The sequence below is a fragment of the Phaseolus vulgaris genome, chromosome 8 (genome assembly GCF_000499845.2).
Source record: "Phaseolus vulgaris cultivar G19833 chromosome 8, P. vulgaris v2.0, whole genome shotgun sequence".
Lineage (NCBI taxonomy): Eukaryota > Viridiplantae > Streptophyta > Magnoliopsida > Fabales > Fabaceae > Phaseolus > Phaseolus vulgaris.
In genome coordinates, this window is record NC_023752.2 from 33,365,365 (window position 1) to 33,381,167 (window position 15,803).

At 51.8% G+C, this 15,803-nt stretch overlaps 1 protein-coding gene across 1 annotated transcript; it reads right to left on the minus strand.

Annotated features, from left to right (window-relative positions):
- Positions 1-12,805: 12,805 nt before the first annotated feature.
- LOC137824977 (uncharacterized) lies at positions 12,806-14,263 on the minus strand. The gene has a single exon (XM_068630650.1). The coding sequence runs from the start codon at positions 14,261-14,263 to the stop codon at positions 12,806-12,808; it is 1,458 nt and encodes a 485-aa protein (XP_068486751.1).
- Between the last annotated feature and the right edge of the window lie 1,540 nt (positions 14,264-15,803).

The window sequence follows — 15,803 nt, forward strand, 5'->3', positions numbered from 1 at the left end:
TATAAACAATGAAGGTTGCTTGAAATTAGGCAACAAAGCAAGCAGTCGTAACTTTTGATAGAGAAGTCGGATTGAGACGCATAAAAAAAGAAAGTTGCTCGAAATTGGGCAACTAAGAAAGCAATAATAAGTTTTGATAAAGAAGTCAGATTTAGACGCAAAAAAAAAAAAATGAAAGTTACACGAAATTTGGTAACGAAGAAAACAATAATAACTTTTGATAGAGAAATAGGCTTGTACAGTCCCGGGGCGTTGACCAAAAGTCAAAGTCAAAGTCAACACATGGTGGGACCACTCGAGGGCCCCAATGAAAGGAAGGAAGGTCAACAGGTTGACCGCTGGAGGCGTCGCCTAAGAAAGGCGTCACCTCGCGAAGGCATCGCCCAAGAAAGGCGTCGCCTCGCGAAGGTGTCGCCCAAGAAAGGCGTCGCCTCGCTAAAGCATCGCCCATGAAAGGCATCACCAGGTAAAGAAACAGTCAAGTGAAGATATCGACGGTGTTACCCCTCGATACCTATGGGTAGGGAAGACCATGGAGGGGGCAACACCGTGAGGAAGTCTTGGGCTCCGATGGCTCAGAACAGCAATGAAGAGAAGATGGCTTCAAGGCCATAGTCCTAGTACCAGTAAGGAGTAACCTCACTCGTGAAGTATTCGCGCCACCACAGGGAGACCCCCGGAACAGATATGACCCATGAGAGGGTCACGCTCAGGGGTGAACCAGGTGCATGGTGCAAGAGGAAGGTGGATACACTCCCAAGGTGAGTGACTAGAGGTTGGGGCGCATGATTTGGCACCCAGGAAGTCACCCCACGCGCTAGAAGCACTTCGAGGAAAGAGGGCTCACGCAATGGAATAATACTAAGTTGGGTTGCAGCGCGGTGGGACCCTCTGTGCAAAATAACGATCAAGTCAGAAGAGCACGTGGCAATAAGCACGTGCTCATTAAATGTTTCAGTGAAAGTTTGCCAAGGTACGCGTTAATTCAGTTAAGATTCGAACGTTCCAAGGAATATTTTTATACGCTTTTGTTCCGTCCGGTTGACCTGGGATGTCTTTATGCGCGACCTCAACCGTCAGCTAGGGACTCCTTCCCACTGGTTACCTGTGGATTCCTGCAAAGAAGGACAAAAGGGCACCCTAGCGGCCGTTTGCACTCCGACGCTCAAGTCAGTCAGCAAGAAACACCAAAAACTCTACACCTCCGTATCGGAGCACCGTGTATGGCGCTCTGAAGGTGGTAAAAAGGAACTGTGTCTAGTGTATATTTTCTCGTTCTGGCAAAGATCTTTCCCTAGTCCCTTGTGCGTAACCTCAAGGCTCGAGCAAGCAACTAGAGTGTTTCTGGAAAATTTGCCAAAAGTTCGAACCCCGTTTCCAACATTCAAAGCGCTATTTAAGCTACTCCCGCATTCAAAGCGTCTTAAAGCGCATTTAATTATGAAACGTTCAGCGCATTTAAGACGTTTAAACCGCTTGGGAGCATTTATAATACCTTAAATGCTCGAAACGGAAACTATATTAAATAAATTTAATTACCTTGTACCTGACAAAATGGCGTTTCTAATCTGACCTGGCTGCTGTACACGTGGAGGGCCTCACAGCGCCGTGACCCCATCTGGGGGTATTTCTTCGTGTGAGTCCTCCTACCTGGGAGTGCAACTGCGCAAGGGGTGACTTTTTGGGTGCCAACTCATGCCCCCAAACCTCTAGTCACTCACTTGAGAGCATATCTATCTTTCTCTCGTACCCTGCACCTGGCTGCCCCTGGGCGTGACCCTCTCGTGAGTCGTATATATCCCAAGGGCTTCTCTGGGGCGACAAGGGCACTTCACGAGTCAGATTACTCTCCACTGGCGCCATTACTATGGCTTTGAAGCCACCTTTCTCTTCTCTTTATTACTACCCCAGATTATCGGGATTTGAGGCCTTCCCACGGCGTCGCTCCCTCCATGGTCTTTCCTACCCATGGGTATCGGGGAGCCACACTGTGATTGCCTTGCCTTTGTGAAATTTGACCTTGGCGACCCCTTAACTGGGCGATGCCTTCACCTAGGCGACACCTTGCCTTGGCGACGCTTCCTCTTGGCGACGCTGGCACTTGGCGTCTCTTCACCTAGGCAACGCCTTATGTTGACTTTGACCCCCGACGTTGACTTTGACCTCGACTTTGTCAACGCCCGGATACGGGACGGTACACAAGCCCCCCAGTCTTAAGCTGAAGACTTGTCTTCAGCGCAAAGACTAAGGTCTCGCCCACACCATCCACGTGTCACCATGGTGACGTGTCATTCTTTGCTGACTTAACACTTCTCGAACTATTGACGTGACATTCTCTGAACCATGGGGGTGCCCTTAATGGCTGATTGGACATCCTCTGAAGCGGGGAAAATAACACCTTTTGGGGCCACGCTTAATCACGTGCCACGTGGCTCATCACACGGTCAGCCTCTAAAGTCCCTTGCGCTCCCCTTGAGCGCTTAATCCTTTGACACGCGGCACGATCACACGGTCCCCAATTAGCGCCTCTTGGGTTGCAAATGTAACGTTCAAGTTACCCAAAACCCCGCGCTCAAACCACTGTTTCATCCATTCTCTCTGCATTTCTGTACTGTTCATCGCCTTCGAGCCCTTTCTCTGCAATCTCTGCTCTTTCGTTCGCGCTTCCCTTCCTTCCACACTTCGACATTAAAGGTATGATTTTTCCATCTCCATGACTCTTCTTCTTCGTCGCATTGCATCGCTGTGTCTTGAACTGCCTGGGACTATTTATGTTTCTGCATTTCTGTGTTCTTTCGCTCCTCCGTTCTTCTCCGTTCTCTTCTCCTCCTTTCTGGGTTTCCTCGCGTGGGTGGCATTTTTCTAGGGTTTTGTTCCCTTTTCTGCCTTGGCATCGCTTGTTAAAACCCTTTTCCTTTCTTCTTTCTCCAGTTATTTATCCGCATCATGGTGCGCCTGAAACCCAGGTCCAGTTCTCCCCCAAGACCGACTATAAGGCCCTCTATACATGGGCCCCTGACGACCTTTTAAATGAATGCACCACCCTGACGAACTTTCAGGACTTGGAGGATCATCGCGGTGACCCCCGTTTGTACAATTTCAATGCCTTCTGTCGCACCCACGATGCCCACATTTTTGTTCGTCCCGGCAGGCCAGGGGAACCTGTTTGCGTGGACGACAGACCCAGGAAAGGGAACCCCTTCTTCTTCATGTATCAAACTGTATTTAAACGCATCGGGGTACGCCTTCCGTTCACACCCTTCGAGAGGGAACTCCTCACAGAAATCACTACGGCCCCCGCCCAGTTACATCCCAATAGCTGGGCCTTCGTTCGGGCCTTTCAGATTCTTTGCGGGTATCTAGGCGTCCTCCCTTCTGTGGACGTCTTTTTACACTTCTTCGAGGTGAAGAAGCAGGGGAAAAGCTTCTGGGTGAGCTTTTCCGGGATCGCTGGCAGGATCCTTCTTTCCCTCTTTCAGAACTCGTAGAAAAGCTGGAAGGGAAAATTCTTCATGGTGTGCTGCGCCAAGCATGACCCCACAGCCTTGGACGACTTCCCTCTATATTGGACAGAGCATCCCAAGCTACTCAAGGCCAAGGCCCTGGATGAGCTGTCCCCTGCTGATAGGGAGGTGTGCAAGGCCTTGGCTGGCCTGGGGATCGTTTTCGACACGCTGAAACTCATCGCGTGCGAGTTCAATGCCCACTTCCTGTCCACTTACTTTGGTAGGGAGGCTCCTCTCTTGTTGCCCTCTGTTATCTGTGCTTTACTGCGTCATGTTTGCCCTGTTGGCCTCCTCCACCTGTTTTCCCCTGTGCTAAGAGCCTTATGTCTTGTTCATCTGTGCGTTTTGTGGATTTGTATAACTGCTTTAGCCTTAACTTCTGCTATTTGGTTTGTCTGAATATAGGATCGGTGATGGATGCTTCCAAGAGGATGGTCTTGGCGAAAGTGATGAAGGCTGCTCGTGCCGCCAAGGCTGGCGCCTCCTCCGCCCCTGCTGCTGACCCAAACCTCTCATTAACCTTGCCCTTACCACCACCAACCACTACCGAAGCCCCACTAGGCTCATCTTCACCACCCTCACATAGCCCCCAACCACTTCAAACACCCGGCTCTCCTCCGCCCATCGCCGCCGTCCCATTAGTTGTGGCTTCATCACCGGCTCCAACCCCCCTTGACAAGGGAAAAAGGGTTATGGAGATCCTCTCCGATGATGAGGACTCTGATGGTGTGGTGTCCTTCAAGAGGAGGAAGGCTGCGAGGGTTCCCGTTCTACCGGCGGCATCGCCCTAGGGAGGGAATTCCTTCTGGGACAACCCTTCAAGTGCTACCTCTCTTCCTCCCACAATGGTACAAGAGGAAACAGGCGAAGGGGCCGAATCTGCTCCGCTTCCACCACTGGCAGAGGTCTCTGCCGCTCCTGCCTCCGTCGCTGCCGCCCCAGACCTTATTGCCATCCCTCCTCGAATTATGTATCTGATGAGGGGCTTGAACGGGGGATCAATGCCAGAAGGCTCCGACAGGAGGGAGGGAATGCCCTTCTACTTGGGAGCCTTCTTGGCCGTGGCCCTTGACTGGTGTGCCCAAGCTAGAAATGCTGCTTTGCACACACAAGCTCTCCAAGCCCTGGAAACAAGGGTCGCCACCCTGGAGGAGGAAAAGAAAGCTCTGGGACGCTAGAACGAAACCTACCAAGCCTCCCTGAAGTTGGCGCAAGAGGTCAAGGAGGAGGCTGAAAAGCAGCTGGGTGAGGCGATGGAGCTTCAGGTCGACTTCTACGCTCGGGAAGTGATGTGATTCCAATAGCCACATAGAACAAGATTCTTGACATTTTTAGGAATCACCTTGAGCTGGAAAATATAGAGGCACTTTTCTTAGAGTTGGATCATGGTTCTAAGACAAGAACTCACCGATAACTAGTACCAAATCCCAAACTCATTTGGATGAACCAAATATTGTCAAATTGAATCAACAAAGGAATTAAAATTGAAAAGACCGAACAGAAATAAACCAATATTCAATTGAACCGAATAGAATCAAGAAACAAAACAGAATATAGGTGCTGGAAAATGGAAGAACCGAAACTAAAACAACTCAAAACACAAGGCAACATGAACAATTGAAGAAGAAGAAAAGAAGGAGAAGAGAATGCTCATGAAGATGGAAAGAGGATGGATGATCTCGCCACTAGAAGTGTGGAATGCTCCTAGATGAGAGTGATGCCGCCACTTGAGGACTCCATGGATCCATCAAGATAAGACTAGGGAAGAAGGCTCCAAAAGCTCTCCAAAGGTCACTCAAAATTTGAGTATAGTTTTCTTAGATTAATTCCAATCTGAATTTTACAAAGAGAGCACCTCTATATATAGCCTAAGGTGCTGAAAATGCAAGCTAAAACAATTCAAATTTCCCTCCCAAAGCTAGCTAAAACCGGCGCCTATTTCAAGCCATGAGGAAGGTGTGACTCCTTCCTTCACTTTGGCACCTTCTATTCTACTTCTACACCTATCTACTAACACACACCCCTAAAGCTCCTAACTAAAGCCTAAAAGATGCTATAACAAAAGAGGTTTCTAAAGTTTCCCTCTAAGCACCTTCAACTAAAGAAACTACAAAAAGAGAAAATAAATGTCCTCTAGCTCCCAAAGCTTTGAACATGCTTCTTGTAATCCTTTGAGGTGGACTTTGACCTCCATGGGCATCCTCCATTTGTCCCTCCACCTCTTCTTGAACTTGATGAGTGGCCTCCATGTTCTCTTGAGCTTGATCTCCATCAGGAAGTCACTCTCCAAGTTCAAATAACGGGCCTCCAGGGCATGGTCGAAGCTTTTGAAGAGGTTCAAAAGGAATTGAAGGACCAATGCTGCGAGTAGGATGAAAAACTTGAGCGGATGGAGGGGAAATGGCTACTCAGGCCAAGGCTTTGGTCCTTCTCCAGGTTGACCACGACAAATTGCAGATCGAAGTCAGCCGGCTCCGTGTGGAGAAGGAGGCTTTGGAAAAACAGGTAGCTTCTGGGGACGCCACCATCGAGGAGTTGGAGAAGGCCAAGAAAACCCTTATCGACGACATGGCGAGCACCTTCGAGGAGGGGTTCAAAGAGGCTCTGGCCCAGGCCGTCTGCGAGAACCCGGGGATCGATGTTTCTAGCTGCGATTCCACCCATCATGTCATCGACGGAAAGGTCGTGCCCTTCGAGCTGGATGACTGAACCGCCGCCCTCAACCGCCACCTTTACTCCTTTGCGCTTTATATTTATCCATGTCATCTTTTGTTGAACTTGTAATTTTTTGGAATATTTGCACTTTATCGGGGTAATAGGCTTTGGGTAGCCATTTCATATTCGTTCTTCATTTTTGTGTGCTTATATTGCTTTGCCTGCGCTTTTACCCGTTTCAAACGCTGCGTTGGGCGATCGTGTACGCCCGACACCTTACTCCTAACATGCGCCTCGAAACCTGTTCCGCCCTCGTGCCTATGAAGCCTCTGCCTCGTGAAGGCGTCGACAGCTTCACCATTGCTGCAACGCAAAAGTTGAGACCTCCTCTGGGTCTTAAGCACTTGGGACACCATTGCCTAGCAGCGCTGTATCGTCCATGGGGTGTCTCAAACACCAAGGCGATCTGTCCCTTGATTCTTGGTGCCCGGCACCCACGCCTAAGGAGGGGCCTGCTACAGCAGCGCCGTATCGCCCTCAGGGTGTCTAGAAACGCCAAACACTGGGAAGGCTCGAACAACCCTCCGTGGTCTTTCCTTCCCATGGGTATCAGGAAACAACCCTGCCAGTGGTTCACTCAGCATTTGGCGATCTCGTCTCCCTCCACAGTCTTTCCTACCTGTAGGTATTGGGGAGGCGACGCCGCTAGTGACTAGTTGTGACTTCTTCGATTTCATCTCCCTCCACAGTCTTTCCTACCTGTGGGTATCGGGGAGGCGACACTGCTGATAACTTGTATTGGCGACGCCCTCAGCGTCTCATGCTGGCGACGCCTTTTGCGTCTTACACTGGCGACGCCTGGTGCGGTCAACTCGTGGATTTTACCTTGGCATTGACTTTGACTTCGACTCTGGTCGACGCCTGGGAGTAGTAGAGAGCTGAAGGTCTCGCCCTTGCCAGCCACGTGGCGTTTTTCGTATGACTGATGGGACGTTCCCTCTTTTGGCTTGGACCTGACACATTCTGAGCTTCTACAAGATGCTCCCATTCTCGACGGCGCATCGTACTTTTGGGCATCTTGTCGACGCGACGTTTTTCTGAATGTTAGCCAGTGACGCCAGGATCATCCTCCCATCCCCTGACACGTGGCCCAATCGCACGGTGCTCCCATTGCGTCATTTGGCGCTCGAATTGCAACATTTATATCTCCGAAATCTTACGCCTGCCCTTATCATCTCTGTGCTTTCAAACCCTACTTGCACCACTTCTCTTCTCGCAAAAAGCTCTTCCGGTGTTCATTCTAGCCAACGTTTTACCCCCGCGTTTCCAGCAAGTCATTCTCCTTCAACCTTCCAACTCCTTCCCGATACTGTTCCGACATGTCTTCTCATGTTCCTCCCCCCAGGGTTAACCCCAAAGACCTGTACACTTGGGCTTCGAGCGAGCTCCTTGACGAGTGCTCATGCTTGCTCTCTACCAGGGCCATAAGGAAACACAAAGGGGATTCGTGCTCCTATGATCACCGTGCCTTCGCGAAGAGGCATGACGATGATATTGCTGTGCTCCCTTGCACTTTAGGGGAGCCAGTGTGCGGGGATGAACGGGCCAACGACGGGGTCCCCTTCTTTTACTTCTATCAGGTGGTATTCAAGAGCATCGGCGTGCACCTGCCCTTCTCCAGGTTTGAGAGGGAACTATTGACGGAGATTAATGCTGCTCCGGCCCAGTTGTATCCCAAAAGCTGGGCTTTCGTCAAGGCCTTTGACATACTTTTTGGCTTTCTGGGGTGTGCACCCTCGGTTGATATCTTCACTTCTTTGAGGTGAAGAGGCAAAGGAACAACCTCTGGGTCACCTTCAGTAACATTCCCGGCAGGGTTCTCCTGACCCCCTTCCAAAACTCCTTCACTGGGTGGAAGGGTAGGTTTTTTAAAATCTGTTCCTCTGATCTCGTGCCTTTCGCCCTAGATGGGTTTCCACTGTACTGGGTGAGGGAGACGAGAGCCCTAAAGTCCAAACCCTTCAAGAAACTAACCCCGAACGACCAGGTGGTTTGCCGGATCCTGGCTGAGGCGGGGGGTTTTGACTCCGCCACTTTGATCAGTTTGGAGTTCAACGCCTGAACCCTAGAGAAGTATATATGTACGAGCGGCTGTCTTAGAAACTTCTTCCCTTGATGCTTTCTAAATCTTTGCGTGTTTTGCCTCATGGTGTCTTTAACACGTTCATTTCCCTTGGTGCAGGTTCGAAGATAAACCAGCAGTGGAGGTCACAACTTACCCGGGCCCTGCGGGCTGAGAGCGGAGCTCCGTCTTCCTCCCATCCTGACTCCGGAGGCCACTGAAGAGTGGTTTGTTTGTATTTTTTGTATGAGCACAGGGCATGTAATGTTTGCCCCATTCGTCTTACTCCCATTTATCTCGAACATTTGATTCCACGGTACCATGCTTGGTTTTTGTAACGCTGCTTTATTTTTTGCACACGCTTGTCATATACTGTGCGCACTTTTTCCGTTATGTTTCTTGGCGACGCCTGCGCTTGGGCGACGCCTTCTACTTGTATTGGTGGCGCCTTATCTTGGCGACGCCTTCTTTCGTGGCGACGCCTTCTTTCTTGGCGATGCCTTCTTTCTTGGCGATGCCTTCTTTCTTGGCGACGCCTTCTTTCTTGGTGACGCGTGTATCTGGCGATGTCTGTCGCCACCTCGAACGGGAAAAAAGATAAAGACTAAAAACCAAGACAAGGTTTTTCTCGAACTTCTTTTTTCTTTTATTTTGGTGACCTTGTTAAAAAACCCCCGAAAGGGAAAAAGAGTGTCCCCTTCAACAAGATTGTTACATGGCTGCTTACATAAGTCAACTAAAATAAAACTTCAAGTTGGCTGCATTCCAACTGCGCGGGATGGGACCCCCCTCCAAGGTCTCTAGGTTGTACGAACCATTGCCCTTAGCTTCGGTAACCCTGAAGGGTCCGATCCACTTGGGAGACAGCTTATTCTCCAGCTCGTATGGGTGAGCCTTCCTCATAACTAGGTCGCCAATCTGAAACTGCCGTGGCTTCACCTTAGAGCTATACTATCGCTCTACTCTTCTCTTTACTGCTTCGGCCTTTATTCTGGCTTCCTCCCTGGCTTCGTCTAGTAGGTCCAGGTTCACCCGCCTTTCTACGTTGGATTCCTCAGCCACGAAGTTTTGGAAGCGTGGCGAGCTTTCGTGTATCTCTACCGGGATCATCGCATCCGACCCATACACTAAGATGAAAGGCGTCTCCATGGTGGAAGATTGGGGCGTGGTGTGGTATGCCCATACGATCCTTGGCACTTCCTCCACCCACGCCCCTTTGGCCTTCTCTAGCCTTCTCTTTAGCCCCCTCAGCAAAACTCTATTTGCTGACTCTACCTGCCCGTTGGTTTGGGGGTGTTCGACTGATGCGAACACTTGCTTGATGCCTACCTCTGCACACAAGTTTCTCAACTGCTGGCTGGCGAACTGGGTTCCATTGTCGGATATCAGCCGCCTAGGCACGCCAAAGCGGCACACAATGTTCTTCCAAACAAAGTGTTGCACCTTGTGTGCAGTAATCTGGGCCACGGGTTCCGCCTCTATCCACTTGGTGAAATATTCGATGGAAACAATCAAATACTTCATCTGTCTTATCGCCAATGGGAATGGACCCAGGATGTCGATTCCCCACGTATGGAAAGGCCACGGGCTGTATATGGATCGTAGCTCTTCTGGCGGCGCCTTGTGCCAGTCAGCGTGTTTTTGACATAGCTTGCAACGCTGGGCGTGCCGCGCGCAATCCTCCCTTACTGTTGGCCAATAGAAACCCGCGCGTATCACCTTAGAGGCTAAGGACCTTCCCCCTACGTGACTCCCACAAATGCCTTCGTGAAGCTCCGCCATTATTCTGGTGCATTCGTTACCGCTTACGCATGTTAGGATAGGGTGGGTGAACCCGTGTCTGAACAATACTCCATCCACTACGGTGTATCTTGCGGCATTCCTCTTAACCTTCTTGCCCTCTTCTGGTTCCGCTAGGAGAACCCCATCCGCCAGATACCGTCGGTATGGCGTCATCCAGGTGTCTCCTTCGGCTAAGGCACATATCTGCATCTGCTTTCTTTCTTCGGGCGTGTCCGCGTATGTGTTGATACGGGGCGACTTCAACGTATCTTGAGTCAGAGAATGATGACTCCTTGGCCTCCCTTTCGCTGTACAAACATGGAGGACGTCCACCCTGTTATCCTCCACGAATTTACGCGGAGCTTTGAGCGTTTCTTGGATCACTGTCCTCTGTCTACCCCCCTTGCCTGAGCTGGCCAGCTTGGCGAGCAAGTCAGCTCTGGCATTCTGCTCCCTTGGGACATGTACTAGCTCAAGAGCGCTAAATGCTCCCTTCAACAGTTGGACGTATTTCAGATACGCCGCCATCTGTGGGTCTTTCGCCTGGAACTCACCCGACACTTGCCCTGTAATCAGTTGGGAATCACTTTTTACCAAGAGGTTCTGTGCGCCCATTTCTTTGGCTAGGAGCATTCCTGCAATTAGGGCCTCGTATTCAGCCTGATTATTACTTGCCTTAAAGGCGAAGCGCAGGGCCTACTCAATCAGTACACCATTGGGTCCCTCCAAGACTATTCCCGCGCCACTTCCTTGCTGGTTGGAGGAGCCATCAACCGAGAGCAACCACTGTGAGCCCGCCTCCACCTCTTGTTCACCTCCGGGCGAGAGTTCTGCCACAAAATCCACGTATACCTGCCCTTTGATGGATCCTCTGGGCTCATACTGGATGTCAAACTCTGACAATTCCACCGCCCAGCGCACCATCCTTCCCGCTACATCAGGTTTCTGTAATACCTTTTGTATAGGGAGGTTCGTCATCACCACCACTGTAAAGCTGTGGAAGTAATGGCGGAGCCTCCTAGCCGAAAACACCACTGCCAACGCTGCCTTCTCCAGCGCCTGGTATCTCGTCTCCGCGCCTTGTACGGCCTTGCTCACGAAATAAATGAGCTTTTGAATCTGATCCTGCTCCTGGACCAGCACAGAGCTGATAGCTCGCTCTGTCACCGTGAAGTACAGCCGGAGGGGCACACCCGCTACCGGTTTGTAGAGGACCGGTGGCGTCGCCAGGTATTCTTTCAACTTGATGAAAGCCGCTTCCCATTCGTCAGTCCATGCGAAACGACTATTTCTCTTGAGGCACTAGAAATATGGGTGCCCCTTCTCTCCTCCGGCAGAAACAAACCTTGAGAGCGCCGCCATCCGCCCCGTCAGCTGCTGCACTTCCTTTTTTTGACGTCGGGCTTCGCATGGCGATAATTGCTGCGTATTTGTCGGGGTTCGCCTCTATTCCCCTCTCCGTGAGCATGAAACCTAGGAACTTACCGGCCTCTACCCCGAAGACACACTTCTCGGGGTTTAGCTTAAGGCGGTACTTGGATATAGTGATAAACAACTCCTCCAGGTCCGCCACGTGCTGTGTCCTATCCTTCGACGCTACTACCATGTCATCCACGTAGGCGTACCCATTCCTTCCTAACATGGGCGCTAGGAACTTGTCCATCAGCCTTTGGTAGGTGGCGCCCGCGTTTTTCAGCCCAAAAGGCATCACCTTGTAACAGTAACTGCTGGTCTCCGTCATGAATGCAGTTTTGCTCTCATCCCTCGGGTGCATTTTGATCTGGTTGTATCCCGAGAATACATCCAAGAAGCTTAGCACCTTGCAACCGGAGGCGCTGTCGACCAACGCGTCGATGCTGGGCAGTGGGTACGAGTCCTTCGGGCACGCCTTATTTAAGTCCGTGAAGTCCACGCACATCCTCCACTTCCCATTCGCCTTCTTCACCAAGACGACATTGGCTAGCCACTCAGGGTATTGAATCTCCCTGATGTGGCCTGCACTCAGCAGCTTCTGCGTTTCTTCCCTCACCACCAGCTGCCTCTCTTCATTAAACTTCCTCCTTCTTTGGCACACGGGGCGGACCGTGGCGTCCATGCTGAGGTGATGACACAGGAAATCAGGGTCGATGCCGGGCATATCCGAGGCAGACCACGCGAAAGCATCCAAGTGGCGTGAAATCACCCCTGCCACCCCCTCCTGCTCTTCTTGGCTCAGCAAACGCCCTAACTTAAACATTTTGCCGCCAATCTCCCTCTCCACAGCGTTAGCTGCCTGTTCATCCCTGATATTATCCTCAAGGGGCGCCGCCTCTTCCATGGGCATCGTGTCGTCAGGGCCCTCCTCCATGAGTGTATCTGCCTCGGGCGTCGCCCTCACGGGTGTGGCCTCAGTCATCGTCGTGTCTACACTTGGCGGACGCTCAAACACCATGAACACGCCTCTCTTCGTTTTCAGGCTGTTTTCATAACACTTCCGCGCCTCCTCCTGAGCCGACTTGATGACTATTACCTTGCCGCTGAGGTCCGACAGCTTCATCTTCATATGGCGCGTGGAGGCTACTGCGTTCAGCCTATTCAACGCCGGCCTGCCCAACAAAATGTTGTAGGCGGAGTTGGCAATTACGACCAAGTACCGGATGCTTTCGGCACGTGAGGCCTCTCCATCTGTGAACGTAGTCCTCAACTCCAGATAGCCTCGGACTTCCACCTGGTGATCTGCGAAACCATATAAGCACCCTGTTTAGGGCCTCAAAAGGTCAGGAGACAGCCGCAACTTGTTGAATGTCGACCAAAACATGACATCTGCAGAGCTTCCTTGGTCGACAAGAACCCTGTGCACCTTTCGGCCCGCCGTGACAACTGAAATGACCACGAGATCGTTGTCGTGCGGCACCACGTCACGAAGATCCCCTCTCGTGAACACGAGGTCCGATTCCCACGGATCACCTGAGATCCTTTCCTCAATTGAGTTCACCCCCCTCGCGTATTTCTTTCGCTGGGAGGCGGTGGGTCCTCCGCCGGAAAAACCTCTAGCAATGGTGTGAACCTCGCCGAGAACAGGCATCTCGTGCGCTTGTTCTTCCGTTGGCGCCGACAGGGCGGCGGTCGTGGCGGGTTCTGAGACATAATCCTTCAGAAACCCGCTTCTCACCAGCTCTTCTAGCTGGTAACCCAGCGACAGGCAGTTATCGATGTGATGACCGAAAGCCTCGTGGAACTCACACCAAGAGTCTTTCCGAGGCCCTAACACCTTATCAGTCTTCGTCGGTCGCCTCAACCTCTCGGCTATATTAGGAACGGCGATTAGGTCCTTCAATTCCACCACAAAGTTGTATCTCGCCGGCCTTGCCCTCTCTCTGGCCGGGCGATCGCCTCCTGCTGGGCCCCGGGGCTGGGGTTTTTTGGCTTCATAGGGGCGTCTCCCCTCTGACTTCTTCCTCCCCGTCGTGGTCTCGTTGATCCTAACGGGCTGAACCCGTGTGTATGCCCTCGGGCGTGAGGGTACGACGGTGGTGCGCTTCTCGCACACCTCTCCTTCGGAGGCGATATGTTCCACCGCCCGACGCCGTATTTCAGCAAAGGTCCTTAGGCGATTGCGAATAATAGATTCGTAAAAAGGGCCGGGACACACGCCTTTCCTGAAGGCATACACAATCATGGGCTCCTCCAACGTGCCAACTTTTACCACTTGGGCCCCGAAACGGTTGATATACTCCTTCAAACTCTCCCCTTGGTACTGCTTCACATCAAACAGGTCGTAGGAAACTGGCAGCGGGGCCCTGTTCGCCAGGTATTGCTCTCTGAACAGTTGTGACAACTGCTGAAAGGAGGTGATATGACCGTTAGGAAGGCTGATAAACCAATTCATCGCCATTCCTGTCAAGGTGCTCATGAAGAGCTTGCATCTTGCGGCGTCGGAGCCGCCTACTAACACCATCTGCGTGTGGAACGCCGTGAGATGCGCCTCAGGATCCTCCATCCCGGTGAAAATCGCCTTGGGCCCTGCGAAGATGTTGGGGATCGCTACATCTAGGATCTCCTGCGAGAAGGGAGTGGAAAACTCCCTTGGTGGGGTGAGATGCTCCATCTCATCTTGTTCGCGTTGCCCCTGGTTGTTCCTCAGACCCCGGCGCAACTCCTCATTAACGCGACGGAGCTCTTCATTCCTCACATGCGAGGCTTCGAGATCCGCCTGCATGCGTTCTTGTTCTATCTTCGACTCCGCCATATCATCCTGCAGCCCCCGCATTATCTCCAAGACCTGCTGCATGGACATTTCTTCACTCGCAGCGCGTGCGGTACCTCGTCTAGTGGTGGCCATTCTTCACTGTTTCCTCAAACTTCCTGTGAGTCCTCCTACCTGGGAGTGCAACTGCGCAAGGGGTGACTTTTTGGGTGCCAACTCATGCCCCCAAACCTCTAGTCACTCACTTGAGAGCGTATCTATCTTCCTCTCGTACCCTGCACCTGGCTGCCCCTGGGCGTGACCCTCTCGTGAGTCGTATCTATCCCAAGGGCTTCTCTGGGGCGACAAGGGCACTTCACGAGTCAGATTACTCTCCACTGGCGCCATTACTATGGCTTTGAAGCCACCTTTCTCTTCTCTTTATTACTACCCCGGATTATCGGGATTTGAGGCCTTCCCACGACGTCGCTCCCTCCATGGTCTTTCCTACCCATGGGTATTGGGGAGCCACACTGTTATTGCCTTGCCTTTGTGAAATTTGACCTTGGCGACGCCCTAGTTGGGCGACGCCTTAACTGGGCGATGCCTTCACCTAGGCGACACCTTGCCTTGGCGACGCTTCCTCTTGGCGACGCTGGCACTTGGCGTCTCTTCACCTAGGCGACGCCTTATGTTGACTGTGACCCCCGACGTTGACTTTGACCTCGACTTTGTCAAGGCCCGGATACGGGACGGTACAGCTTTCAATGCGCTTTAACGCGTTTTAAACACGAGAGATGTATAAAAAGGGACCTTGGGGCATTTGAAAAGGAGAGAGTTTTTTTTCTGACCTAATTCTCGCAGTTACACAGAGCACTAACCCTAGTTGTTTTCGCTGCGCACCCACTGTGAGCACAAAACAATTAGGGCAACACAGTTTTAGTCATTCGATATAGTTTTCGACCACCTTCGAAGGGTGTGTCACCTCTTCATGTTTCTCGCTAGCTGACTTGATCGTCGGAGTGCAAACGGCCGCGAGGGCGCCCCTTTGTTCACTTCTTTTCAGGTATTCACAGACGGAGCGGAACGAAGGTGCCATAGCTCGTGAGGACAAGCCACGCACGAAGACGATCCTGGTGAACCGGCCGGAACATTTGGCGCCCACCATGGGGCCCGATATAAAACATCAGTCCCACTACTCAAGTTTTTCAGTTCCAGTTCCCAAAACCCAGATAAGTTAAGAAGGTTTCCAGAAAGCCATGAACACGAGGCCTGCACGTTCTAGGAGTGAAGAGATGACCATGCAACAACTGGTGGGCATGATGCAAGGGCTACAAGAAGCAATGGCGGCGTCGAGGGCGGAGCAAGAACGAATGCAGGCAGACCTCACAGCATCTCAAACGAGAAATGACGAGCTTCACCGTGCCAACGAGGAGTTACGACGTGTGTGGCGCGACGTGGACGAGCCTGAGACTGCCACCCCACCTAGAGAATTCTCAACGCCATTCTCACAGGCGATCTTAGAGACAGCAATCCCCAACACATTCACAGGGCCCAAGGTAACTGTACCGCC

What these genes read in the sequence shown, in the direction of transcription:
- LOC137824977 (XM_068630650.1), bottom strand. Translation starts at nt 14,263, where the DNA reads ATGCAGGCGGATCTCGAAGCCTCGCATGTGAGGAATGAAGAGCTCCGT.